This window comes from Solenopsis invicta, chromosome 1, assembly GCF_016802725.1.
Source record: "Solenopsis invicta isolate M01_SB chromosome 1, UNIL_Sinv_3.0, whole genome shotgun sequence".
In the NCBI taxonomy this organism is placed as follows: domain Eukaryota; kingdom Metazoa; phylum Arthropoda; class Insecta; order Hymenoptera; family Formicidae; genus Solenopsis; species Solenopsis invicta.
In genome coordinates, this window is record NC_052664.1 from 32,063,682 (window position 1) to 32,089,260 (window position 25,579).

The 25,579-nt window shown below is 30.9% G+C and overlaps 4 protein-coding genes, 1 long non-coding RNA gene and 1 other non-coding gene across 9 annotated transcripts; 2 read left to right on the plus strand and 4 right to left on the minus strand.

The window, feature by feature from the left end:
* Window positions 1-190: 190 nt before the first annotated feature.
* On the plus strand, window positions 191-3,147 carry LOC105196416 (protein AAR2 homolog). The gene is made up of 5 exons (XM_026134401.2): window positions 191-835; window positions 957-1,072; window positions 1,140-1,293; window positions 2,267-2,542; window positions 2,644-3,147. The coding sequence occupies exons 1-5, from the start codon at window positions 663-665 to the stop codon at window positions 3,050-3,052; spliced, it is 1,128 nt and encodes a 375-aa protein (XP_025990186.1). The 5' UTR covers window positions 191-662; the 3' UTR covers window positions 3,053-3,147.
* A 316-nt stretch (window positions 3,148-3,463) lies between these two features.
* On the minus strand, window positions 3,464-3,536 carry Trnav-aac. The gene has a single exon. It is a non-coding gene; the product is annotated as a tRNA-Val (tRNA).
* A 388-nt stretch (window positions 3,537-3,924) lies between these two features.
* LOC105198629 (leucine-rich repeat and coiled-coil domain-containing protein 1) lies at window positions 3,925-9,514 on the minus strand. Of its 2 annotated transcripts, XR_005575827.1 has the most exons (9): window positions 9,226-9,514; window positions 8,195-8,638; window positions 7,975-8,115; window positions 7,369-7,680; window positions 5,528-6,551; window positions 5,176-5,311; window positions 4,952-4,984; window positions 4,531-4,704; window positions 3,925-4,050 (listed from the first exon to the last, which is right to left on the minus strand). XR_005575827.1 is itself a non-coding variant. In XM_011165404.3 (4 exons), the coding sequence occupies exons 1-4, from the start codon at window positions 8,618-8,620 to the stop codon at window positions 6,327-6,329; spliced, it is 1,035 nt and encodes a 344-aa protein (XP_011163706.1). In that variant the 5' UTR covers window positions 8,621-8,654; the 3' UTR covers window positions 6,207-6,326. The 2 variants fall into 2 exon arrangements, 1 of the variants encoding a protein (XP_011163706.1); XM_011165404.3 differs by lacking the exons at window positions 3,925-4,050; window positions 4,531-4,704; window positions 4,952-4,984; window positions 5,176-5,311; window positions 9,226-9,514 and having other exon boundaries at window positions 6,207-6,551; window positions 8,044-8,115; window positions 8,195-8,654.
* On the plus strand, window positions 6,504-8,959 carry LOC113003736. The gene is made up of 4 exons (XR_005575851.1): window positions 6,504-6,642; window positions 7,878-8,070; window positions 8,212-8,391; window positions 8,485-8,959. It is a non-coding gene; the product is annotated as an uncharacterized LOC113003736 (long non-coding RNA).
* A 5,352-nt stretch (window positions 9,515-14,866) lies between the features above and the next one.
* On the minus strand, window positions 14,867-20,826 carry LOC120356768. 3 transcript variants are annotated; one of them, XM_039454802.1, is made up of 5 exons: window positions 20,685-20,826; window positions 20,117-20,382; window positions 18,289-18,457; window positions 15,666-17,989; window positions 14,867-15,587 (listed from the first exon to the last, which is right to left on the minus strand). In XM_039454802.1, the coding sequence occupies exon 4, from the start codon at window positions 17,833-17,835 to the stop codon at window positions 15,817-15,819; it is 2,019 nt and encodes a 672-aa protein (XP_039310736.1). In that variant the 5' UTR covers window positions 17,836-17,989; window positions 18,289-18,457; window positions 20,117-20,382; window positions 20,685-20,826; the 3' UTR covers window positions 14,867-15,587; window positions 15,666-15,816. The 3 variants fall into 3 exon arrangements, with proteins under 3 accessions (XP_039310736.1, XP_039310738.1, XP_039310733.1); XM_039454804.1 differs by lacking the exon at window positions 20,685-20,826 and having other exon boundaries at window positions 15,666-16,598; window positions 16,677-17,989; window positions 20,117-20,255; XM_039454799.1 differs by lacking the exon at window positions 20,685-20,826 and having other exon boundaries at window positions 18,289-18,454; window positions 20,117-20,245.
* LOC105198630 (histone PARylation factor 1) lies at window positions 20,668-24,382 on the minus strand. Its single transcript, XM_011165405.3, has 5 exons — window positions 24,013-24,382; window positions 22,883-23,443; window positions 22,650-22,798; window positions 22,285-22,523; window positions 20,668-21,259 (listed from the first exon to the last, which is right to left on the minus strand). Exons 1-5 carry the CDS (start codon window positions 24,145-24,147, stop codon window positions 20,952-20,954), a joined length of 1,392 nt encoding a protein of 463 aa, XP_011163707.2. The 5' UTR covers window positions 24,148-24,382; the 3' UTR covers window positions 20,668-20,951.
* Window positions 24,383-25,579: the final 1,197 nt, after the last annotated feature.

Consider the following 25,579-nt stretch of genomic DNA (forward strand, 5'->3'; position numbering starts at 1 on the left):
TATTTTATCATTAATATAGGAATTATGGATAATTTATTATTTTATTTCAGTGCGCACTTTGTGCTTTATTATTGTAAATTTTTAGAATATTGTCAAATTTCCATTTCCGAAAAAAAATTGTAAAGATAGGCGAGTTTTTTTAATTTACTGATTAATCAATCGCATTATGCGCAAGTACAGCTTTTACTGAACAAAATTGTATTTGCGCCTAATGATTAATTGATTAATTAAAAAATTCACTTGATGTCGCAGATTAGAAGATACAGACCGTACAGACTAAAGAAATATCGCGCCAAAGAAGTTCGAAATGTGGCCACAGGTATCGCTGCTCGCGAAAAATATTTGTCAATCACTAGATTCTGTTTGAATGTATTATTCAAGATGTTATTTATGGGAATTAATTAATAATACGTAATGACGAAGAATTGCTGCGTTTCATTCGAGGTTCAGTGCACCGTGTTAAACATTTGTCTTTAATACAAATTAATATTTTGTGTCTCGAAATGCTTGTGCATTAAGGACATTGAGGACGAGTGAAAAAGGTTACGTATTAACGTGGCTGTCACTGAATCTTATTGTTATGTCAACAATACGGTGTTTACTCGGAGGATTTATGCTGACTGTATAAACGCGTTTGTAATAAACATATTGTGAGACGCAAAATGGAAATGGATCAAAACGTAGCGCAAGCTCTATTGACACAAGGTGCCACGCTGATCTTGCTAGATGTACCATCGGGCACTGACATCGGCATTGACATAAAGTCCTGGACTGTAGGACCGAATTTTAAGGGGATCAAGATGATACCCCCTGGAATCCACTTTGTACATTATTGGTAATACATGAGTCCCAGTAACTCCAAATTTTACACTGTGATATCAAATTGTAAAGATGCTTCTCGTATATGCAAATACATGTGTTGGATTCATTGAATAATCCAGTATTTATTTTTATAGTGCGGTGAACGAATTTGGCGAATTGGCGCCTAGAGTTGGTTTTTTCCACAACTTCCAGAAGAGTGAATTCTTAGTGAAAAGATGGGATAGCAAGGAAGAAGATATCAGTTCTGAATGTAAGTGATCAAAATTATTAATAGTGCAAAAACCTGTATTCATACTTTACATGAGATCTTTGAACAGCTGTACCTGAAGAGACAGTTCAGAGGTTGAGGGACAACATAAAGGAAGTGGACAGGTACTTAGGACCATATCCATATGAGATGTTAAAATCATGGACAAAATTAACGAATAGGATCACTACATCTATCATAATGAGATGCTCGCCATTATGTGGGTAGGTAAGACACAAGTCTTGTCTTTTTAAAACTTGAAGCTAATGTATAACTGTTGGAACATTTAAATTGATTATTTGATAAATAAGTCATATTTTGTTGAAAATAATATTTCAGTGGACTGCAAAATTAAAGAAGGTAGATACACAATTTCCTTTAAACGTCAAATATTTATTAGGTACTCCTTTCTTAGACATCAAATCTATGAAATTGTCATTCACATGAGAAATACTGAAAAACAGTGATTATATTTTCTTTACAATACACTCTGTAAAAATACTTAGTAACGAATCATTTTAGCATATTGAAATTCAATATTAGAGGAATTTTTTTATGAATTTTTTATTTTTAACAGTAAAATTAAATATCTTAGGATACACTCTATTATTTTGTAACATTCTTAGAAGAATTCTTTACAGTATTTTTTTTTAGGATAAGAAGAATCATAGAAAATTGCTTGTAGCTATCAAAATTATTAAATTGACTAGCAATTTAATTTGTGATTTATATTTCTGATTCTACTTAACAACTGCATTTTAAAGTCCAGTAGTTTAGGGAAACTTGTAAATGTTTGTAAATTCAGGAATTCTAGGAAATTATTATTGAGCACTAAGATTTACTTTTGACTGGTATGGTCATTGTCTCAATTTAAATCTGTTTGATATAGTTCTCGATCATATCTTTTACATTTTTAGAAGAATTTGTCATTACATTTACAGAATTTCCTAATTAAAAAATACTATTGTATATGTACAAAAATGCTTACTTTATTGACAAACATAAGTACAAATAAAAAAAAAAATTTGATTTAATTATTACTTGCTATCTTTATTTATTTAATGAAGCATTCTTTACATATTTCTAGCTATTTTTAGTACTGCAGTTGTAAAAACAAAACAGTTTCTTTCAATTCTCCAAAAATGAGATTTTGTTACTTGCATTGTTTATCTAGTGATTGATTTGTTTGTATTTCAGTTATGTGCGATCTGCCTTGGAATTGGAGAACTGCAGTGACGCTTCTAGGCCACGTGGCAAAAAACCCGACAGCAGACGAAGGAGAACCGGTAGGCTCACAATGGAGGACAAGGAGGAGGAATTATTACCGGATCTGAAACCAAAACCCGGTACCGAACTCAGGCTCACGGAAATACCGGATAAGCATTATCCTGACAATGCGACTCCAAGCGAGATAACGCGACATTCCCTTGATACCAGTTATGTCTTGGATACCATGCTAAAAAAATTACGACAGTAAGTCCAGAATTGAAATATGAGAATCAAAAAGGAAAGGAAATGTGATTCGTAGAAAAAACAAATTTTGAAAACATTTAAAGATAATCGCAAATTTTTAGGCCTGTCGAGATTATCGGGGAGATGCAGTTGACGTTCATCTGTTTCTTAGCTGGTCAGAGCTTAGACGCCTTCGAGCAATGGAAGAAATTTGTATCATTAATTTGTGGCGCGGATAACGCGATATTACAATATCACTCTATCTATATGGAATTTCTACAAACCTTGGAAGTAGAATTATCGTACGTGCCGGAAGACGTGTTCTGCGACATCGTGGCGAGCAATAATTTCGTGTATCGCAATCTGTGCAAGCTATTCGGTAATATCGAGTCGAATTCCGAGGTGGACGGTCGGTTGAAAACATATGCGAAGCGTTTGCAGGGCCGATTGACTACGACGTTTCTGTGGGACTTTTCGAATTTACTCGAAGAAGCGGACGATGAAGCACCTGTTATTGTGACTCTGGCATAAACGCAAATAAATAAATCACGAGGTATAAATTATAAATATAGCGTTGTCCCTTTACATTTATAATTATAAATAAATCATATCTTTTAACGTTTATATTTCTATCTGTTGTTCTTACAATACATGTCAATATTTATACATTTAATTCTCAAGTTTATTTTGATTTTTTTTTTATTATTTTTTCTTTCTCTTTCACTAATTTTACGATTTTAATTTTAATTATTTCTTCAATTTGATCATTTTCAATAGCTTTTCAAAGCACAAGCACAGTTAAAAATATTAATAGTTAAAAATTTACTTAAACTTTTTAATAAATCTTTAATTGATATAGAATAATTGCACTAATTATATATTATTATAGCAATTGTATTAACAGATAATAAAAAATGGTTCTTCAAATGAAAAAAAAAAAAATGTTTCCGCCCGGGATCGAACCGGGGACCTTCCGCGTGTTAGGCGGATGTGATAACCACTACACCACGGAAACTTATATGAGGCGCTCTTTTCGATACAGATTTACCTTTCAGAATGATGAAATGATATAATATACAAAATTTATTTTATTTTAAAATTTATTTTGACACTCTGAATACAGAAAATTTATTACAAAAATTTTATTAATTGTTTACTACATTTGCAATTTATTAATAATATACATGATATTCGATTATAAACATTGTTCTCTCAATGTAAATCATCTAAATTAATATTTTTTCTTACAAGTGATGATTGATTTTGTTTGTTGTTAATTAAGTTTATATATTATTTTTTTATCATTGATGTATTCATATGTATCATTTTTACTATTACTAGTTCATATTATATTTATACAATATTTTTATTATTACTAATTGATACATATATATATTTTTTTTACATAACGTGTCAATATTTTTCAATCCATAAGTAAACATTTATTTTCTAGTAATTATCACAACTACTTGTATTTGGGCTGACAAATCTCTTCGCTCTTTTGCTCCTTAATTAGTATGATTAAATCACTGGAAAATAACAAACGTATAAATTCATACAGCTGTAGAATCGTGTTGCTCATTCTTTTCCATTTACTATTAACTATTTCTTTCTAATAATGCGAGAGAAAATTATAGCAAAATATTCTATCATATTATATTTGACATCAAGTTGAAGTCTTATATTCTGTTTTTTCTATGTGCATTATATTTTAATAAAACCAACATTTAGCTTTTTTAGAACAATTACAAAAAAATGTAGATTAATTTTATTCAAATCTTATACGTATATGTATATTTTCTAATTTCATTAGAAATCTTGGAAGAAAAAAATCAGATAGTTTTATTCGTAGTTCTCGACTAAATATGAAAATATAAATAAAATATCTTATAATTAAGTTTAGTAATAAAAAAAGCATAAACAATTAAATATGTTAAACTTATCACATTGACACATGGCACGAATAAGAAAATAATAAATAAGGAGTCCATATATGTCTTAAAACTTACAGTTTCGACTTGATTTTCTATCGGGATTGATTCAGGCATGTCTATTATTTCGTTAATTTTAATTGTCGGTGTAATTTCAATTTTTGGTGGCACAATGTTGTCTTCGATTTTGTCGACTTTTGCTATTTGATTTACTTTGCTTCGCCTCATATAGCTCATCAAGTGGTTTACACTCTAGATAAGAATACATATACAGTTTAATTTAGAATTTACTTTATATATACATATATACATACATACATACATATATATACATATATATATATATATATATATATATATATATATACACACATACATACATACATATATATATATATAAATTCGAATATGTTATCTGGTTAAGTTATTGCCAACTTCTTTTAGATGCACTACTGTGGTCTTAAAATTGATCGATCTATTGTCAACTTATTCTACTTACAGGAAATCTGAATGTACGGTGTCTTGGAAGAAACTAAAACAGATATTTCTTATTTGGTATGTCTTTAGCATACTTGTTTTGTTAAATTAAAAAGAAGATACATATTTTTTCTTTATTTAAATACTTAAATATTTCTTTAATTCACATGTGAAACTAACATTTATTTATTATAGTATTGCAGCAATTATCAATAATGATTTGGGAGTTAATTTATATAGACTGACCTCATGCGTATCGGATATCCATGGCTTCGAGGATACTACCACAATGCAAAATGCAAGTAAGCATATCGTCAACGTTTTCATCTTTTTCTCTATTTTATATCACGTTATAAAAAATGACGTTTTATGACAAGTAATACTAGAAAAACACATTATCGAATATATTAATAAATTTAATTTCTACGTGCTTAAAGATAAAATTGTAAATATAACAAAAATGAAGATGGTAGAGTTCAAAAGTTTTCAAAAACTTATTCTTTCTTCTTGAACGATTGTTATCATAAAAAAGTTCACAACTTTATAAAGTGAATTACAATTAATTCATTTATTTTTTTTAACGATAATATTTCCTTACTTTATGATTTCACCAGTCAATGGTCACTTTCAAGACAAATTACGAGGAGTAAATTCTTCGAGTTGGTTTTTATAATATCGGTAATAACATTTTTTCACTACCATAAATTGATAACGCAGTTTTATATAACTTTAATTGCTAAATCATTTCTTCGTATTATTCATATCTGCGTAGTACCCTTTTGACACGATATTGACGCAAAACATACGATAAAAAAACGACAATTTTGCAGTTATTTATTTAATAGAACATGAATGATCTAAGAATAAGTAGCCAGAGTAGACAGAGTCCTGTTTCATTGCTCAATTTTATTTATGCTTTTATTTTCTCTTCATAGAAGTTAGTTTAAGACTGACAAAAGTATAATATCGAAAATCAAATAGTTGCCATTCTAACCATTTTAAGAGTTTAATATTTTGAAATTTTAATTCTTTAAAACTGATTTCGAGAATAAATTTCTTCAAAGTTCATTCCAATTTTTCGTTGACTGTTAATTAAAATGTAGATTATAGATATTCTAGTCATAAACAATATTTTATGCGCAGTTTATCTGTATGAATAATATTTATGTATCTACTGCACAAATTTTCAAGATGCAAGCTCATCGTTTGTTGAAATATTAGTTCTTCGAATACTGGCGGGATTGACTATGATTACATTATTGGGAAAAATCCATGGCTACGAAGAAAACATCGTCTTTATTAATACACAGTAGATAACGGAAAGATAAAAAAGAATTTATGTGACATTAATAAAATACATTTATTAATCTCATTGAAAACATGCAAAAGCGTTATCTTCATTCAGGTGCAGAGGCGGCCGTTTCGAGGGCTTGCTTCTCTCTGGCTAGCAGAGTAATTTTCTCGCCGTATTTTTCGCGAAGACTTTGAAACAGAGATAACTGGGTTTCATATTCTTTCTTGAGATCGGCGTTGAGTCGCATCGCCGCGTCCATCTTACTAATCATCGTATTATGCCGATCGCGTTCCTCTGAGATCTTCTTCTCCATATTATCGACCTCAGCCTGCAATGTACATACAATAATCTTTCAATCTAACGATACACATTGTGAGTGATGACGTCATGTAACACTTTGGATCTTTTTAAAAGAATAGGTAAATATTGGAAGAAATTTATTTAAACTGTATGTACGATCCAGATAACAAAATATGTCTAAGCAAAATCTGTGATAGTTTATGATGATGCTGGCAATTTGTCAAGTTACTTGACAAGTTACCTTGTTTTGCAATATAACAACATTGTATAATCGAATAAATTATTATGTAGTATAATGGCAACAGTACAAATTTTGATGATAACGATTTCAAAGTTGCCGGTTGTTAGTAAGTTGCGGTTGAAAATTGTTATCTTGTGAAGGCATCAATTTGCCAACAAATGTTGGACTCAGTTGCTGCAATTTTAATAGCAACACATAATATGATTGCGATTAACATGCCAGCAACAATACAGACACATTGTTATCTGAGAAGTTCTAAAATTTTCAAAATTCATGAATTTCTTCCTATTCTTAAAAAGCCAGAAGATAGCTTGAAGGAAGAAATAAATGAGAGAGAAATTATGAATGCAAAATCTCTTCAAGCTAAATCTTGTTTGAAATATCTTTCCCTTGTTTTTATTATTATTTAAGCATTAACAACAATGCTCAAAAGATTAAATTAATTAGTGATTAATTACTTATTAAAAGCATATTGACTATAAGCTAATATTCAAAATAGATAAATAAAAATTGATCAACTTATAATACTATTAATTTAATACAATGATTTAATACTAGTATAAGGATTTATATTATAACATAGAAAAAGAATGAGATCACTTGCTTGCAGCTGTTTCACCTCCATGTTACGGATCTGCAGCAGATCCCGCGTGATCGATACCACCTCCTTCAACGAGGTCACCTGATTGTTCAGAGCATTGATCTGATTTTCCTGATTCGCGACCACGCGATTACGTTCCTCGTACATCAATGCCGTTTGTACCAATTGTCCGCGCAATTGCTCCACCGATTGTTGTAGGGTATCCTCATCACTGCCGTGACTCATTATCGCGTCGTAAGATTCTTGTAAAGTGGCTAGTTTCGTCTCCGTGTCTTCAAACTTCTTTCGGTAACTGTCGCGCTCCTTCGTTCTTTTCTATTAATCATAAAAGGGACATTAAATTCTGCAGCATCGTTAATATAAAGTATACGAGGAATGGCAAGACTCTGCTCTCGCGAAGTTAACTTTTAATTTTTTATAGAATGTTAATAAGATTTTTTAAAACCAATAATGCTTGAAATATATAATAATTAGAAATAAAAGATGTTGTCATTGTTTTGTATTTGTTTTAGCATTAACTCTGTGGAAAGAGGTACAGCAAAAACGCAAAAAGACACCAAACTCCGTAAGAGAAACTAAAATTTTATACTGAAAACGAGGAGATTTAACTTCTTTATCGAGCCGAGATGATTCGATTCTTTTTGGACAGGGGTCCGGGCTTCCAGAAGATTTTCTCACCCGCACTTCCGCCTCCAATCTGGATATGTACGTTGCATTGTTACCTCTTGCATTTTGCTTTGACGTATCGGTCTAGACACAGCAGAGTGATTGATAAATACTAATTAGTAAATAGTAAAATCTACCAGTTATTTATTGATTTTGCTCTCACCTTTTCTTCACTGGCAGATTTTGACTGCGTTGTTTCTTCACTTTGAAGAGCAATCGCAGAATCATTAGCCTCTTCAACGGATCTTTGCGCCTCGGCTCGTTTCACATCGTCCTCCGCAGCTGCATGAGCGATCTCTACGATTACATTGGTAATCTCTGCAGTATGTGCATCTGGACTAATTACTTCTTCTCCACCAGGTATGTTCGCATCATTTGCTACCACCTCTACTGTTCGCTCGCTTTCAGTCTTTGCGTTTAATACCTCTTTTGCTACTTCTTCCACGAATGTAGGTGCATCTTCCGACGCTACATCGGTGCTTTTCACATCGATAACTGGGACTGTATTGTCAGCGCAATCGATCTTCGTTGCTTCAATTGGAGGTGCATCTCCACCGGCTGTGAGATCTGATTTCTCTACTTTAGACATCTCCCTTTTTCTTATTCTCTACAAGGATGTTTGTAATTTTAATCGCGACGACCAATTAAACGCGGTAACATTGAATCACGAAGAAAATAGAAAAATTTAGATGGTCGACGTTGACTTGAAAAGAAAACAGATGACTGATACTCTTCTTTTGTTTACTACATTACGCTCTCTATCCAAGTAAATAAAACGTATCGCGCTAGAGTCTTTCTAATGCAATATCCAGGCTATATTACGATATACATATACTGCTATAAATCATAGATGAAAATAGATTTTACATATATTATATATTTTCCATATTAATAGTATATAACTGCAATAAATATTAAGTGACAGTGACATGACACCAAAGTTGTAATTTTATAATCAATAAAATGTAGCTTAAATACAACATTGTGTATTACATTACATTTATATTGTCGAGTATAAAATTATAATAGATAATATAATGTTACTGTTTATTAGATAATATCATTGAATAATAACTTTTAACATTTGTATTCTCGAATTATTAAAACTGTATGAAAAGTTTTAACGGTAATATTTCTAATAATTTCTTTAATTTATAGCATGCTGATCATAAATAGTTTGTGCCAATAATGTACCAGAAAGGATATATCTGTTATTTTTCAACTGAAATAAAAACACTTTTATCGAAGAACCACTGTTAACCGGAACGACTGGACATCGACGACTAAGCAGAAGCGCAAAGTATTTTTAACCGTTCTCCGTTCATTCTATTTCGAGCGGCGTCTCAGTTGCACTTTAATAATATTCGTATACGAAGTCACATAGCATAAACACTTTGTTTACGGAAGTTGAATTACTTTTACACACGATTCTCATTTTTTATTAATGAATTCAATATTAGATTATTCTAAATAACAAAACAATTACAGTATAGTTCGTGAAATAAATTTGACATTTTATTTGTAAATTAAGTTTAGTACACGAAATAACAAATATTGTTTCTATATGGGAATGCATTTTCTTCTTTTATATAGATACATTTTTAATTTAGGAACAAATTTAAATAGATTTGTTTTAAAAATAACTAATTAAAATTAAAAATGAAGTTATTTGAAATTAGCTAAGTTAAAAATTATTACCTTTTTACCTTTATTGTTTAATTTTTAACTTTTAATTACTTTAGTTACTATTTAATTAACTTTTATATAGTTACTATTCAACTTTGCATATCAGGATATTTACTTTTTTTTCTTTCAAAAATTGCTGACTTACCTGTGCGAGTTGTAGCTTTTTACACTTTCAATTCTTGTATATGCGTGGCATGATTTTTTTAAAAATCAGTTAAAGACTTGGAACAGATTTAATTATAATTTCATTTATGATTTAATTTGTATAGTGTATATACATTTGTGGACAAAAACTGCAAAATTACTTATTTTATATATATATATATATATATATATATATATATATAATTTTTAAAATTTTAACACATCAACACAAAAACAAGTTTACTTTTAAATCATCTTTTTATCTATGAGTACATGTATGCGAAATATAAATTTCAACGAAAAAGATTTATATTCTCATATATTTTTACAAAATTCATATAAAAAGATCTCTCGACATCTCGATTAGAAATATACTTAAATAATAACTTCATCTATTTATGTTAACACTTTGCTAATGCCATTAGATATAATAAATCAAGTATCAATTTTTTTTCCCAACAAAATTTCTAACAAAATCTTTCCACACAGTATACGTAACATTTCTCCATTTGAGGGAAATTGCAATATTCATATGATGTCATATGATATCGTCAAATCGACAGTTTAAGTTCTTAAATATATTGCGCTCCGTTAGATTAAGTGATTTATTTTGATTCAGAGATTTTCTGTTTTCATATGAAAAATTTAATAACATTTCTTAAAAAACATTTTCTTCTATATATATATATATATATATATATTATTATATATATATATATATATATTGCAAAAAAAAACAAATTAGGTACTAAAATTAACTTAAATTTAAGAATTAAGTAAAACTGAAATTGCATTGAAAAAAATTTAGATAATTGCTAATTTTACATTCATTAAAATTTAATTTCAAAATAGCATCAATAATTTTCTTAACAATTTTTTAAAAGCATCTTATAAAAATTGCAGTATAATTTCTTCCTTAAAAATTAATATGAAACTTACTTTCTATATTCACTTAATAATCTATTTACTAAAAATTACTTTATCACTGAATACATTCTTACAATCGCAAAATATAACTATTCGTAATTTTCTTGCATTATTGCATTAAAATATGAATATATTTAAATTAACGATGAATATAATTCAAGAGAGCATAACAGTTGATGACACATGATATGCTTACAAATTTAAAGTAATTTTGAGTTGAAATAATTTTTCAGAATAATGTACGATATGAAAAAGAAATAATAAGGGCGCGATTAAGTTGATGCTACAAATGCTGTAAAGCATCCTTTGATCAGTCAATTTATAAAATTCTTTGTTCTGATTCGTTAATGAATCACTTCGAAGCATTTGTAGTGTTTAATTGACCGCAACCCAAGATAAACAATCATTTTATTTTGAATTGATTCAGTTATATTAATGTAATCTTTATGTTCAGTTTTGAATTTGTCATCATCAAATCTCATTTCAATTATATCATCTTTGAACATCTCGATTTAAGATGCCTGATATGTTTTGATTAGATACGACAAATTGACCAAAACGATAATCTGATCCAGACATGATAGGTCATTATTAACGAATAGGTACTAACATTAACGAAACTTTGTTAATAGGTCAACTAAAATCTCCAACGACCGACACTATTAACTGTTTTACATGCTGCAACGTCTCGATGATCAGTTGAACAGGGATAATTAAAACCAAGAATAGCGTCCGTCACAAGTGAATGATCTTGTAGCCAACGCGGAGACCACATCTTCAATACGTCGGTTTGATGGATTGTAGAAGTGTAAACTAATTGAGACTCATTTCCTTGACCAGAACCGAGATCAAGTGTAACAAAAGCATTCTTCAACTTCTTCAAGATATGTTCCTTTAGATTAGCATAACAAGTAACAATTTTATCAAATGCTGGAACAACCGGAGATTGTGTTGGATTGCAGCGATTGTAGCAGCGACGCCAAGAGTATTACCATGCATCAATGAAGGGAAAGATGTCCAAGCAGTGTTAGTATTGTAAAATCTTGTAAAAGTTCATAGGAAAAATCGCTTACGTTGTTAAAAACTGGAACGAAAACTTGTTTACTAATAAAAAACCATCCAATCTGGTCCACAATCACAGCGAGAGGCACAAGACCTTCGTTCAGAAAAAAAACAGTTCGTTGTACACATAGATCGACGTTATTAATGTAATTCTGAACGAATTTAATTCCACATCTTGCGTAACACATTTTACTTTCAATCTGAAAAGCTGTCACCCATTTCAATATCTCAGCATCTGTAAACTCGTTGTCAAGTGCAGGCGACATCATACACGCATCGTACAATATATTAGCAGTAAGCTTATATATCATCAATTATATCACCAAATTGGAATTTCAATCTGAGGACGTACTGTTGGATTAAGGTGACAATCAGCAATCATCTTGATCCACTATTCTTTGCTCTTTTTGATTTGCTTTTTACTTCTGGAATGGAGGGCTCCCTTTTTTTTCTTTTTGGCAATTTTGGTTGGTATTGAAATACCTTGTGAATCTTGATTTGCAATTGTAAACGAATGCTCTACAAATGTAAAACGCTTAAGTCGGAATCTTTCGGCGTGTCGTGCTTTAGCTCCTGCAACTTTTTTATTTTTACTTTTTACTTCTGTAATTAAGGGCTCTCTTTTTTCTTCTTCAGCGATTTTGGCTGATGCCTTGGATGAAGTGCCTTGTGAATCTTTATTTGATATTCTGAAAGAATCCTGTGCATGTGAAAAATGCTCAATTCGAATTTTTTGAGCCTGTTGTGATTTAGATCCTTTATCATACTTATTTTTTACTTCTGGAATTGAGGGTCTTCTTTTTTCTTTAGTGATTTTAGTTGATATTGAAGTGCCTGGTGAATCTTTATTTGATTTTTTGAAAGAATCCCGTGGATATGAAAAATGCTCCATTTGAATTTTCTCAGCCTGTTGTGATTTAGATCTTTTATTATACTTATTTTTTACTTCTGGAATTGAAGATTCTCTTTCCTCTTTAGTGATTTTAGTTGATGTTGAAGTGTCTGGTGAATCTTTATTTGATTTTTTGAAAGAATCCCGTGGATATGAAAAATGCTCAATTTGAATTTTCTTAGCCTGTTGTGATTTAGATCCTTTATCATACTTATTTTTTACTTTTGGAATTGAAGATTCTCTTTTCTTTTTAGTGATTTTAGTTGATGTTGAAGTGCCTTGTAAATCTTTGTTTGATTTTTTGAAAGAATCCCGTGGATATGAAAAATGCTCAATTCGAATTTTCTCAGCCTGTTGTGATTTAGATCCTTTATCATACTTATTTTTTACTTTTGGAATTGAAAATTCTCTTTTCTCTTTCGTGATTTTAGTTGATGTTGAAATGCCTTGTGAATCTTTGTTTGATTTTTTGAAAGAATCCTGTGGATATGAAAAATGTTTAATTCGAATTTTTTCAGCCTGTTGTGATGTAGATCCTTTATCACACTTATTTTTTACTTCTGGAATTGAAGGTTCTCTTATTTTTTCTTTAGTGATTTTAGTTGATGTTGAAATACCTTGTGAATCTTTATTTGATATTTTGAAAGAATCCTGTGCATGTAAAAAATGCTCAATTCGAATTTTTTCAGCCTGTTGTGATTTAGATCCTTTATCACACTTATTTTTTACTTCTGGAATTGAGGGTTCTCTTTTTTCTTTAGTGATTTTAGTTGATGTTAAAGTGTCTTGTAAATCTTGATCTGACATTCTGAAAGAATTTTGTATGTGTTGAATACGCTCAATTAGTATATCAAGAGATTCTTTGTATTTCTGTTGATCTTGTTCATTCGGTGAATCCTTTGTATATATACTGTATGTGCTCAACCAAAGTGTGCTCAACCAAAGAGCCCAATCGTCTAAACGATCATATAGTAATTTATGCATGTCTTGTGTTTTTGTATATTGGTTTTTCAGGTTCAAAATTGATCGTTTAAGAACCATTCTTTCAACCAGATAGACGTAGGTGTCCCAAGAATAATCTTTCAATCACAATCTTGATCCAAAATATTCTAAAGGACTTTGTGGAAGAAACCAAAATGGCCGCATTGCATGTTAGCGAAATATGTCTCAGCCGACCATTCCCAAATATAGCCAGAAAGAAAGTAGCGGTGTAATCAAATGTCTCACAAAACAAGGAGATAATTATTTAGATGATTAATCCCACGCTGATCCAATTATCAATTAATTTCTGTATAGACACAGGGAAGCAGACCTTACAACCTCTCTCAACGGCATCGGCAGCTGAATCTGGATGAATCTGTGGGGACTCATCGTCATGGTTCAGTTGCGTTGCATTTTGGACCGATTTCTAAGACGCTGCTTAGAATACTCCCCACCTTCATTCATAGCTTGACAGTCGAGCGGGTCGAGTCGCCGATTGCATATGTGACGTTTTCATGTATCTCAGGAGCGTCCCAATGTAAAAAAATATGCTCAGAACGTATCTCCCGGCAAATGTGTCATAAAAGATTTTTCTTTCTTACATAATTGTTATCTTCATAATTAAACTAAATTAAACTAAATAATTCATGTTCTACAATAATATATAATTGACAATAAACGACATTTAAAATTCACAATGCTACATTCTTTATAAAAAAAATTCAGATGCATTGCTACATTCATTATAATTCTACATCCATTGAAATCTAATTCCAAAAATAATTTTCCTAAAAGTGTTTTGAAAGTATCCTATAAAGATACTGTATAATTTCTTCTTTAAACATTAATATGAAACTTTCTATATTCACTTATTGTTAGTGATAATCTATTTTAACAGAGAATTACTTTCATCACCGATTACTTTCTTATTACTATAAAAATTATACAATTATTCAGAATTTTCTTACATTAGTGAATTAAAATATGAATATTTAAGTGTTATCAAACAAATATAATTCAAGAAAGCGTAACAGTTAACTCATAATATATTTTCAAATTTAAATTAATTGAGTGGAAACAATTTTGCAAAATAATGCACAACATTGAAAAGAAATAATGTAAATAATTTTGTGTAATTTCGAATTGATAATTAATTAATGAAATCTTTATTTTCAGTTATGAATATAATGTTATCACCCATCTAATTTCATTGTACATTCTTTCATTCTTGAACTCGCACTTTCTTCTTTTTTTTCGAATTTTCTTATTCTCTTTTCTTTGTCCATTGTTTATATTTCTATGTTTTTATTAACCAATCATTTATTTGTTTCCCTATCAGTATTATTATGTTTTCAATACAGAAGCTCCTAATTATGTGATCAAAGAGTGTTAAAAACTAATGATAGCTCGAAAGACGTACATTATTAAATTTGATAACAAATACATACTTATAAATCAATAAAATAAAATAATTCAATAAAGAAATACACCAACGTATATAACAAAAAAATAAAAAATATGTGCGTACGCGCATTCAAATATATATTAAAATAAAACACATTGTCCAGCAGAATATTCTATAAAATTTTTAAATAGCCAAAATGTTCTTAATTTCGGAATATTATAACGTTCTATTATATATAAAACATTATAATATTCCAAAATCAATAATATTTGGCTTTAAAAAAAAATTTTTTTTTTAAACTAATAAAAAAATATATCTTTGCCTCAATAAAAGTATAATAATAATTATGGTATTGTCCAGCAGATATTTGCGTTGAGAAGCCAACCTCATTCTTCACGATAGTCAGTCGAATATTAATCCCATGCCTCATCAGCAAATATTGTGACTGGTAGATACGCTCTGAAACAAAAACCATGCCCAGTAAGATATTTTCGCGCATAGTGAATACATAAAAATTATTAATCTTTTTTAACAAACCTGTCAAGTTGGTTTTTTTTTCAGCATACAAAAGCCCATTCGTTTAAACAACTGCATAGCGACATACTGTGTACATCATTTGTATGTTGGTAAGATGGTTTCATACGTGTAATATTCGTCTGCGAATTTTTTTGCACCTGTTGCATCTTATTTATCTTATTTTTTCTAAGATTTGTTTTGCAAGATTTTCCATTTGTACTTTAAAATTTTGATACGATTTGATATTGATTTTAATTAGATATTGAAAATAATGCGCAAAGATAGAATCTGGTAAAATATTTTTCTTTGTCATAACTTGAATCTGACGTTCTATCTGTATTGAAAGCTCTTCTTTTTCTATGAAATCCGTACTAGTTGGTTTTGGAATAAGACGACTCGATATTTCAGCGTATATACGTTTGGATTTTATATATTTACGATAAGGTATATAAATTCGTTGTGAGTCACTCTCGTTATCGTCATAATAATTTAGTTCGAGAACTGTATTCTCGTCTTTACCGTAATATGTTGGATCGTCCCATTCGTAACTAATATAAGCCATATCCCAACCATTTCGTCCATAATTGCCATGTTTCCCTGTTGCACCGTTCTTACCATTTCTGCCTACGTTGGCAATTATAATAATGCTAGAACATCCAATTATTTTACCAGCATGTCCTCCTTGACCACCTAATCCCCCCATACCTCCACGACCTCCAGGTTGTCCTACGGAGCCTTTATACAATACAAGATTTTCATTAAATTTGGAAGCAGAAAAATAAATTCTATGACCTTCTTTAGTCTCAGCTTCTATGTATATATCTTCATAAATTTGAGATTCTGAAGATTTCTTTATTAAATTGTTAATTGGAAGATTTTTACCATTTAGCCATGATATATATATCGTTCCTAAAGATTTTATTGTATGTAGTGTTATTTGTCTATTTTCATTTCCTGTTAAAAAAAAATGTTTTGCAAACATGTTTTTCAAACAAAAGTAAGAAATACCCGTTCCAGCTTTTCCATCTTTACCATCTCCGCCACTTTGACCATCACTGCCATCTCCGCCGTTGGATTTTATAAAAAGTAGCTGTGGTTGAAATATATTATTTGCATGGATGAATACGTTTCCACCATTTTCTCCAGATTCTCCACATTCTCCATTTATGCCATTGCCGTCCTCGGCAGTGCCTGCTTTACAAGGTTTTAAAGATGTCGCAGATTTTCCAGAAACATCCCATGTAACTGTGTCGCAAACTCTAATCGCCTTAGCGTACACGACAATGTTTTTTCCGTGCCACATACAATTCTCAAAATCTGCATCGACATATATAATACCCGAGCAAATAAAACGTACTTCTTCTATATTCGGATCGTTTGACAAGAGTAATTTTATAGGATTTGCAATTTGTTTGTCGCTTAAACGAAAGTTTCCTCCTTTTATTTCGATAACTGCTCGATTGTCAATCATCAGTTTTGTTACAGTTATCGGCTTAAAGTAGACCCCGATGATTTCTTTATATTTTTCCATTAAGGTAACATATCTTGCACCTAGTAAAAGTTGTGCCGTAATTTGTAATCGTTTCAATTTTAAATCATGGTCGATAGCATTAAAACTCATAATTAGATTTTTGACTGCCTTAAAAAACTCATCGTTGGATATGTCAGCATATAGGGCCAAATATTGTAATTTTGTCATATCCAAGTGCCGTTCAGATTTCTCATACATATCTAGAAATTCAACCAGTGCTATCAGAAAGTCAATTTCTTTAAGTACAATGTCAATATGAATAAGTAAAAGCTCCAGAAATTTATTTTTAAAACGTCTTAGTAAGGCCTCTTCATTGTGTTGTATCAGAAGGTCGTGGTGTTTCATCAAAAGCTTGTAATATTTTGATTCATTAAAAGGACTGAGAATTTCATTAAAACTTTTAATATTACTCACATCAATAAATTTCTTATATGTTACTTCATTTTCGATTTCTACGTGTTTACTTAAAGAATCATTAATTTCATCAATCAAATGTTCCAAACAGTATTTAATGTACTTTCTCTCTATATACGCGTAATCATTAGCATTTAGCTGATTATTTATCCTCTGATATTTTTCTTTGATTATATTCTGTATTTCCTTCAAAGAATATCTATCTATATTTGTGTGTATTACTTCCTTAATATTTATTATTTCCATTGTGATTTTTTATGTTTCTACCGCATATATTGCAATATTTAATGCAGTTTTTACTCGATAACTCTTTAGTTATAAATATCAACTGGTCGTATATATACACTCTGAATGACGTATTAAATACTTTTAAAACATTAAAGCTCTAAGATTTGCAAATCTAAAAAAGAAAACATGATTTTATAATAGTATAATCTGTATTATAATATCTATATATTATTTTTATTATAATTGAAACAAAATAAACCAACTAAAATATCTAATAAATTGTTTTTTAAGAATAAGACTAACTTCAACCAACTTTGATTAACTTATGCAATTTCTCTGCAATCGTATTCTACTAGATTCTGTTATACTTCTACTGGCACTCTACTGACAAAATTTATTGTATTTTGAAAAAATTTGCTTTCGTCAGATTTAACTATTTGAAATAAATAAAGTTGATGTTGGATTCTTTACCTCTTCTATTGCTTCGTTCTTCTTTGTCTGATCCAAAATATTTAATTTCCGATACAATTGAAGAGAAATTTCTAGCACACGTCAAAAACAAACAGAATATAGTCTGCAAATTCTTTCTATGCTATTTTGCCTCTTCACACATATACGACTTATGTTGGTAGATTCGCTGCTATTTTTTGAAACATAAATTAAACAGAAGTTATTAATTTCGGGCTAATTTGATTATAATTTTATTAAAAATTATTGTAGTGTACAGTTGTAAACGATTGAGGTCATTTATTCGAAATAAAATTATTTTTTAAGATTCTAGCACATTGCGAAAAATATAAATCTTCCATTCCCGCGTGCGCGAGCATATGTACAATATTTATAAATAAAGGAGAATTATCTTTGCAAATGTTGTATGAAAAGATCTCTCGACATTTCAACGGGAAATATCCAAGTAATGAAGTTTATCTTTGTTGGCATTTTGCTATGATGTCATTAGAACCTAACAAATCTATCCAATCTTTCTTAATAAAATTTGTAGTAAAATCTTTGTAAAATTTGTGTCAGACAGATTTGACTGCCTGAATTCTCAATTGAATTGCGCTTGATTGGATTATAGATAAAATTATATTGAATCAAAAATCTTTTATTTTAATAGGCAATTTTTACTATCAATGAAAATTTTATTATATATCTTAAAAAATATTTTCTTTTACATATATATTGTAAAAACGTATATAAAGTATTAAAACTTGACGATTACGTTGCATAAAGCACGAGAACACAAAAATCGTGTCATTTGTAAGATAGGTCACTATATGCTACACATATTCGATATAGTGTGACGTATCAGGTTTTGATATTAAAGATATAGAATGTCTAATAAAATGTTTTTCAATTACGAAATTATCATCCGAATGCGTAGATACTGCGACGCGGCGACGGGCATAGCAGTTCGCCGAATAAAAAAAAACAAAGTCCGCCGCCAATTCGGAACATATTAGTGTTCAAGTGCACGAAAATTTTGCCGCGTGACCTTGTATCGGAATCAAGAAACGCGCAACGATCAACAATGTTCGACAAGGTCAAACGCTTTGACATGAGTTAGTCAACAAAATTATTCAATTTAAGGTGATCTAACACACCTTTGTAAAGTTATCGCAGTTATCCGAAATCAGAAATGTGCTATCTACACACATTTTAATATTTTCGAATACATTAAAAACAGAATAAGTAATTAACAGTATTGGGCTCAAAGAATTAAATTAAATGTATAAAGATAATATGATACCAATATTGAACTGACACTGTTCGTGTGTAATGTAGAATTTTATTCGATAAAATTAACAATGTAGACTTTTTGGTTCTACGGTTTGAACAATCTTTACTACAAGTTATTGACAATTATAGTGATAATTACACGAGTAATTACAAGACGGACAAATGATCAATTAATAAATGGTTGACCATACGTTTGTGTCTTGTAATTATCATTATAAAATTATCAATAATTTCTACTGAAGATGGGTCACACCATAGGACCGAAACGTCTACATTATTAATTTTATTGAATAATAAAAGTTTTATATTACATATGAACAACCATTTATGTAAAGACTTTTCGTAACACTCTTCTATAATAATCTCATAATTAAATATCTGAAATATCCTCCCCCCCCCTCATCTTATTTATTTATCTATTACAACTTCTATAAAATTGAATAAATAAGAAACAAATTCTGTAAATAGTCTTATTATTGTTCGTTAATTTAGAATATAGAGAAATGTGCTACTCAAGCTATACAAGAGCATAAATATAAAATTATATCAAATTCTTTACCTGTTATTTTGTTATTATTCTATCCAGAATATCAAAGATAAAGTAAAATCAAGAAATGGTAATTTAAATTGGTAACAGAGTTTGAAATAAACTAAATGTAGTCTGCAACGAGTTCTCAACCTTTCCTGCTGGGTAATATAATAACGACCTCGTGTCTCAACTCTCAACTGTAAAATAGACAGAAGCTCAATGTGGCTCAATGCCTCAGGTGCACGTGGCTCTCGGTAGCATCTCTTTCTAATTCCGATCAGTTCCAGTGTAGTATTCTACAATAAGTAAGAAATTGACCAATCACAGTAAATGTGAAATAATTGACTACGATTGGTTCATTTTTTATTAACTTAAAGGCTGGTTTATGCAGGCCGTAACCGCTAACTTATGCCGGAATCTGTAAGAAATTGACCAATCATAGTCGATTATTCTTCTGTAAATCGATTATGATTGGTCAATTTCTTACAGATTCTGGCAGAAGTTAGCGGTTACGGACTGCATAAACCAATCTTAAGGCTTACTATACATTGTAAGGATGTATTTTGAATTATGCATCTGTGTTTACTGCTTTAACTACCTGTAGTCTTATAATCAAAGATTTATCGCATACATATACGTAACGCACGATCAGATCGCTCGGTTTACTGCTGCTTTCTTGAAGTTTCTTTCGAAGATGGATAAATGGAGATTATCGGCTTCAGACAAATTTGATTACAATTTCATTGTAATCAGGATTTAAAGATCTGATTTATACAGTTTGCATTTATGGACGAAAATTGCATGTGTGGCAATGTTTTCACAATAAAGATCATACTTAAGATTTTATTTAAGATATATATGCTTTTTAAATCACGCTTAATTTCAACCCACAATCGTTTTTTCTGTTTTTCAAATGTGCTTTAAGTATTTTTAATAGTTGTGGCCTTTTCAAGTGAGTATAAGCAATAGATAGCATTTGCAGGGCTCTAGTTTGTACATGAATCCCGCCGTTTGAGAAAAGGTCGTGTCCTAGCTCTAAGCAAGTGCCAAAGTCGCATTCATCCGCAGCAATTGTCGCCAACCTTACGATTTCATCGAGTTTCGCAATTGGCGTTTTTCTCTCTTCCGGAGTAGTAGCCTCCTCTATCTGCTTCAATATCTTTTGTAAGTCATCTATGGCATACCAACCAAATTTATTTATATCGCATATACTTACACATATAATTGGGCAAAATATATAAATATCAATCAAATATATATAAGATTAAATTATTTAAAACTAAAGTTAAATTAGAAAATGATGATATAAAATATATGTATGTATATGCATTGATGAAATCTAATGTAATTACATTCATAAGAGTATTTCATAATACATTTATATGAGTTTATGATTCAACAGCCAACTAATACAATATTTTATTGTATAATTAATATTATATAAATAAAAATATTGCTTAAGTATTATACAAAACTTTAAACATTGTGAGGCACGTTAAAGGTATTCTAGTTTAAATCATTAAAAAATTTGCTTAATTTTGGGAATTTTTTAAACACTGCCATACATATTTTTTCACACTTTTATACATCTATTTGTACATATTTAATAAATACCTATAAATTTTGATATGACTCAATGTTTCTTATTTTTTATGTTGCGTAAATTAAAAGAACATATTTTGCAAGTTGACTGATAGGATTTTTCAGAACCTATTAACTTCGATTTTCATGTATGTGTAAAATACATGTATCTTTATCACTCAACTTAAGATTGCAATATCTATAAACTATTTTTTTTATACATGTTAATTATAAAAAAAAGTTAATAAATTTTGTTAAAAAATCGATACCTGTTATTTAAAACCAAGTTATATAATAATTTATTAATTTTTTAATTCTAGTTTAGGCAATAAACTAACATGTATTTTAAATATTTCTAAAAGTTGAAGCCAATAGCTTTAATAGTTTCTGAGAAATCATGTTAGCCAACTTAAAAAATGTATGTTTTTAAATTTACATGATATAAAAATTAATAAACATTTAGCCCTACAAAAATTTGCAAATATTTGCTAAATATGTACAAGTAAATATGTGAAAGTGTAGAATAGTTTTCTTTTAAAAAAATTCCCATAAATAGGCTACTTTTCATACTCTAGACTAGAATGCCCCATAAATATCCTTAGTGTAATTGCACTTACTGTCTGTTGCCGCCAAATCTCTGTAACCCAACTGAGTCTTTTTGTCATAAGGAACCACAATGCCTGCTTTGTGAAAGGTTCGCGCTACAACCCGTTTCTCTCTCGCTCGCATGTCTATGGTATTTTTCTCAAGCGTTATATTGTGTTGTTTGGCAAAATTCTTCAATTGTGAATGCAAACGTATTATGCTGCTCTTCTCGAAAGGATTAGCTAATTTCGTTCTATTTTGCAAATAAGCGCTGTAATTTAAATAATATAATATATATAACATGAGAAAAATATAAACAAGAACTATAAAAAAGAAATAATAAGTCTATGAATACACAGATCCATGTTAAAATTCTAAAATGATTATATTTACTTACTCAACAGCACCAAATAAATTTTCTGCAACAGGTTCAAATATACCATTTACGTTTGCTTGATTCTTTGCTACAAATACTGGTTTCTCCACAACATCATCTCGCCAGTAACCAAAATGTAAGCCCTCTTTATCCTCGCATTTTATAACAGTCTGTCAACATAAATCATATTTAAAGCTATCTTTCTTAGCATATTTAATACAGTGCCAATTGTAGAATTAGTCTAGCTTGTATACCTGAAATTCCGGAGGGTCATAATAATATCTCCAATGTGTCAAATACTTTTCCTTATCATCCTCATTTGAGGAAATTTTTATTTTACCATTTAACACATCGTATGGACCTACAAGTTTCAAGCGAGCAGACTTACAAGCCAAAAGAGGATTATCTTTCGATATACTTTTACAAAACTCATAGAATTGATAAAAGTCTTTTGGCATCTCAACTAGAAATAGATCCATGATAATTTTTTCAGCATCCACATCAGATATCAATATGTTTTCAGCAACATTATGTTTCGTTGGCTCAGGTGAATTATGCCCATTCGGTGATATTCTTTCAATCGATGTTTCTGCTTTTTCATTAACATGTTCATCATCATTCTTATTATTATCTTTGACATCAGTTCTCTCTGGACTTGGAGAAAGATTATGTAAATTTCTGTCGGAAGAAGACTCATGTGTTTTCTGCAATTTTCTTGGTGGACTTTCTGATTGTGCTTTACCATCATTTTTAATAGGATTCTTTCTTTTTTCTCTAGTAATTGTCTTCTCAGTTTTCTCTTCTATGTGTGGAGACTAAAACACAAATAAAAATGAGAGAGGTACCATACATTAGGGTGATTGTGATTAATTGACAATGTAATTCAATAGAATTATAAAATTTTTTAAAGCAAAGTTTCAAACTATATAATAATTTGTCATCTTCATTTTTTCCATACATCAAACAAAAATATAATAGCAAAATGATATAGAAATAGTTTACTTTTTAATCACCATTCAAGTTGATCAATATATATTAATACACATTAGTATGTTAACATTAGTGTGTCAATTATAAATGGCATTATGGGCAATTTAAAGGTATGTTTGACATAAGAGCTTTTATTTTTGCTTACAATTGTGAAATGACACGCGTTTCAAACATAAAATAATAATTTTCAAGTATTAGAAGAGAAATTCATAATGTAAAAATATTTTGTTACATAATTATTCATATATTTCATTAATTTATAACTTCCGAATAAGCTTGACTTTTATGTGAGTACTTATGAGTTATTTATTGTAAGTTAATACTGAACGTTAACATATCAATTAGCATATAAACTGTAAATGTTGTGTTTTGTCAGTTAGAAATTATACGTTACCTTCTCTCTTTTTGGCGGGTGTTTGTACTTGCTGTGATGCTGTTGATTTTTTTGATAGCATTTAATACCGTATTGACAAGGAATTCGCGGATCGTCTTTGTATGCCTGCAATCGAGTGTCTTTATCGTCAGACATCGCTGGAAAATATATTACGACCTTTGAACACTGGTTTCAGGCATCTATTTATTTTGTATCGCCTGCAAATGCCTGAGACCGGCCAGTCGCCATGCTCAATGCTCACGATTAGAGTCCTATATAAAGAGAGAAGCGACATTGATATCCGAAGTTCTGATTGGTAATCTAATTGATACTTGATTGGCTAAGCGAGCAGCCATATTGTGACTACAGCTGTTTTCAGAATGATACGAATGGTGTTTGATGACGTTAAAGCGGTCCCAAAATGGTGGTGGAGGACTCAATTGGATACTGAAGGTTGTGGTGGGGGTTTGATGTCGCTTCTCTCTTTATATAGGACTCTACTCACGATATGTTTCGAAACGCCACCTTTACAACGTGGACATACACTACGAACTACGAATGCCGAACACCGAATGACGTAAGGTTAGATCTTGGAAAGCACGTCACCCGTGACTGTTGGCAGTGTTGGCACACCTGGCGAGCGCGCGTAAGTACACACGCATATGTCAACTTCAATCGTTCCTAACCGTCTTCGCGCGACCGATTGATTCGAATCGTCTCGTCACACTGATCGACAATAATTTACGCGAACGCAATGGGGACGAAGCGAATATCGAAATGTAGGGGGCAAATACAAATATAAATTGACTCACCGTTTATCGCTGATCGCTCATCCGTCCAGCATCATCTCGACTGCAGCTCTAGGAATGTTCGAGCTCCAAGATCTTGGATCGATCCTCCTCACGACCGTTCGGAAGGTCGCGGCGCATTTCAACTTGTATCCTCGTTGTCCCGTTCGAGTTTTTGACGCGAGCGAGTATTTCAGTATTTCGAGAGTGCCCCGTGCCATCCCGTGGAGTATCGAAAGTGAAGTGTGAAATGTCGGGCGTTCGTCGTGTCGGATACAATATGCACGGTGCGAAGTCGTGTCGCGTTCAATCATATTTCGCATCTTCTCCGTTACGTCGTATCTCGAGTTTCCGTCACGCGCGAGTACCGTGAGTGCCGAAAGCGAAGAATCGCGCGTTAATGCCAAGTCAAGACGAATCGTCGTGAGGAGGCTCTTGAATCCTCTGTTGTCGCTTAGGTGGCAACAGTCGGTCGAGTCGGTCGGTCGGGACGGCACGAAGTCGCATCGCGCGTTCAATCGCGCCTTCTCCATTGCTTTGTATCTCGAGTTTTCGACGGGTGGGAATACCAAGAGTGTCGAAAGCGAGTATCACGCGTTTGTGCTAAGCGTGAGTCAAGAGGAGGAGGAGGAAGAGGAGGAGGAAGAGTATTTTGGATCTCGAATCTCGAACGTTCGAGAAGTGCGGCCAAGAAGGAGCAGAACGGAGCGACCAACGGTGAACGATGAGTCATTTCATTTGTATCTACTATTTCGCTTTCACGTTTCAGTAATTGCGTCCTGTCTCGATTGCGTTCGCAT

Bases quoted from the DNA above. Each gene is read 5' to 3' on its own strand.
- LOC105196416 (XM_026134401.2), top strand. From the start codon at position 663: ATGGAAATGGATCAAAACGTAGCGCAAGCTCTATTGACACAAGGTGCC. The intron at 1,073-1,139 runs GTAAGTGATCAA...ATCTTTGAACAG, and splicing joins AGAAGATATCAGTTCTGAAT to CTGTACCTGAAGAGACAGTT. The intron at 2,543-2,643 runs GTAAGTCCAGAA...GCAAATTTTTAG, and splicing joins ATGCTAAAAAAATTACGACA to GCCTGTCGAGATTATCGGGG.
- LOC105198630 (XM_011165405.3), bottom strand. From the start codon at position 24,147: ATGTCTGACGATAAAGACACTCGATTGCAGGCATACAAAGACGATCCG. The intron at 22,799-22,882 runs GTATACAAGCTA...TTATGTTGACAG, and splicing joins ATGACCCTCCGGAATTTCAG to ACTGTTATAAAATGCGAGGA. The intron at 22,524-22,649 runs GTAAGTAAATAT...TTTAAATTACAG, and splicing joins AATTTATTTGGTGCTGTTGA to CGCTTATTTGCAAAATAGAA.
- LOC120356768 (XM_039454802.1), bottom strand. From the start codon at position 17,835: ATGGAAATAATAAATATTAAGGAAGTAATACACACAAATATAGATAGA.
- LOC105198629 (XM_011165404.3), bottom strand. From the start codon at position 8,620: ATGTCTAAAGTAGAGAAATCAGATCTCACAGCCGGTGGAGATGCACCT. The intron at 8,116-8,194 runs GTGAGAGCAAAA...TGCTGTGTCTAG, and splicing joins AATCTGCCAGTGAAGAAAAG to ACCGATACGTCAAAGCAAAA. The intron at 6,552-7,368 runs GCAAGTGATCTC...TGTACATTGCAG, and splicing joins TGGAGGTGAAACAGCTGCAA to GCTGAGGTCGATAATATGGA.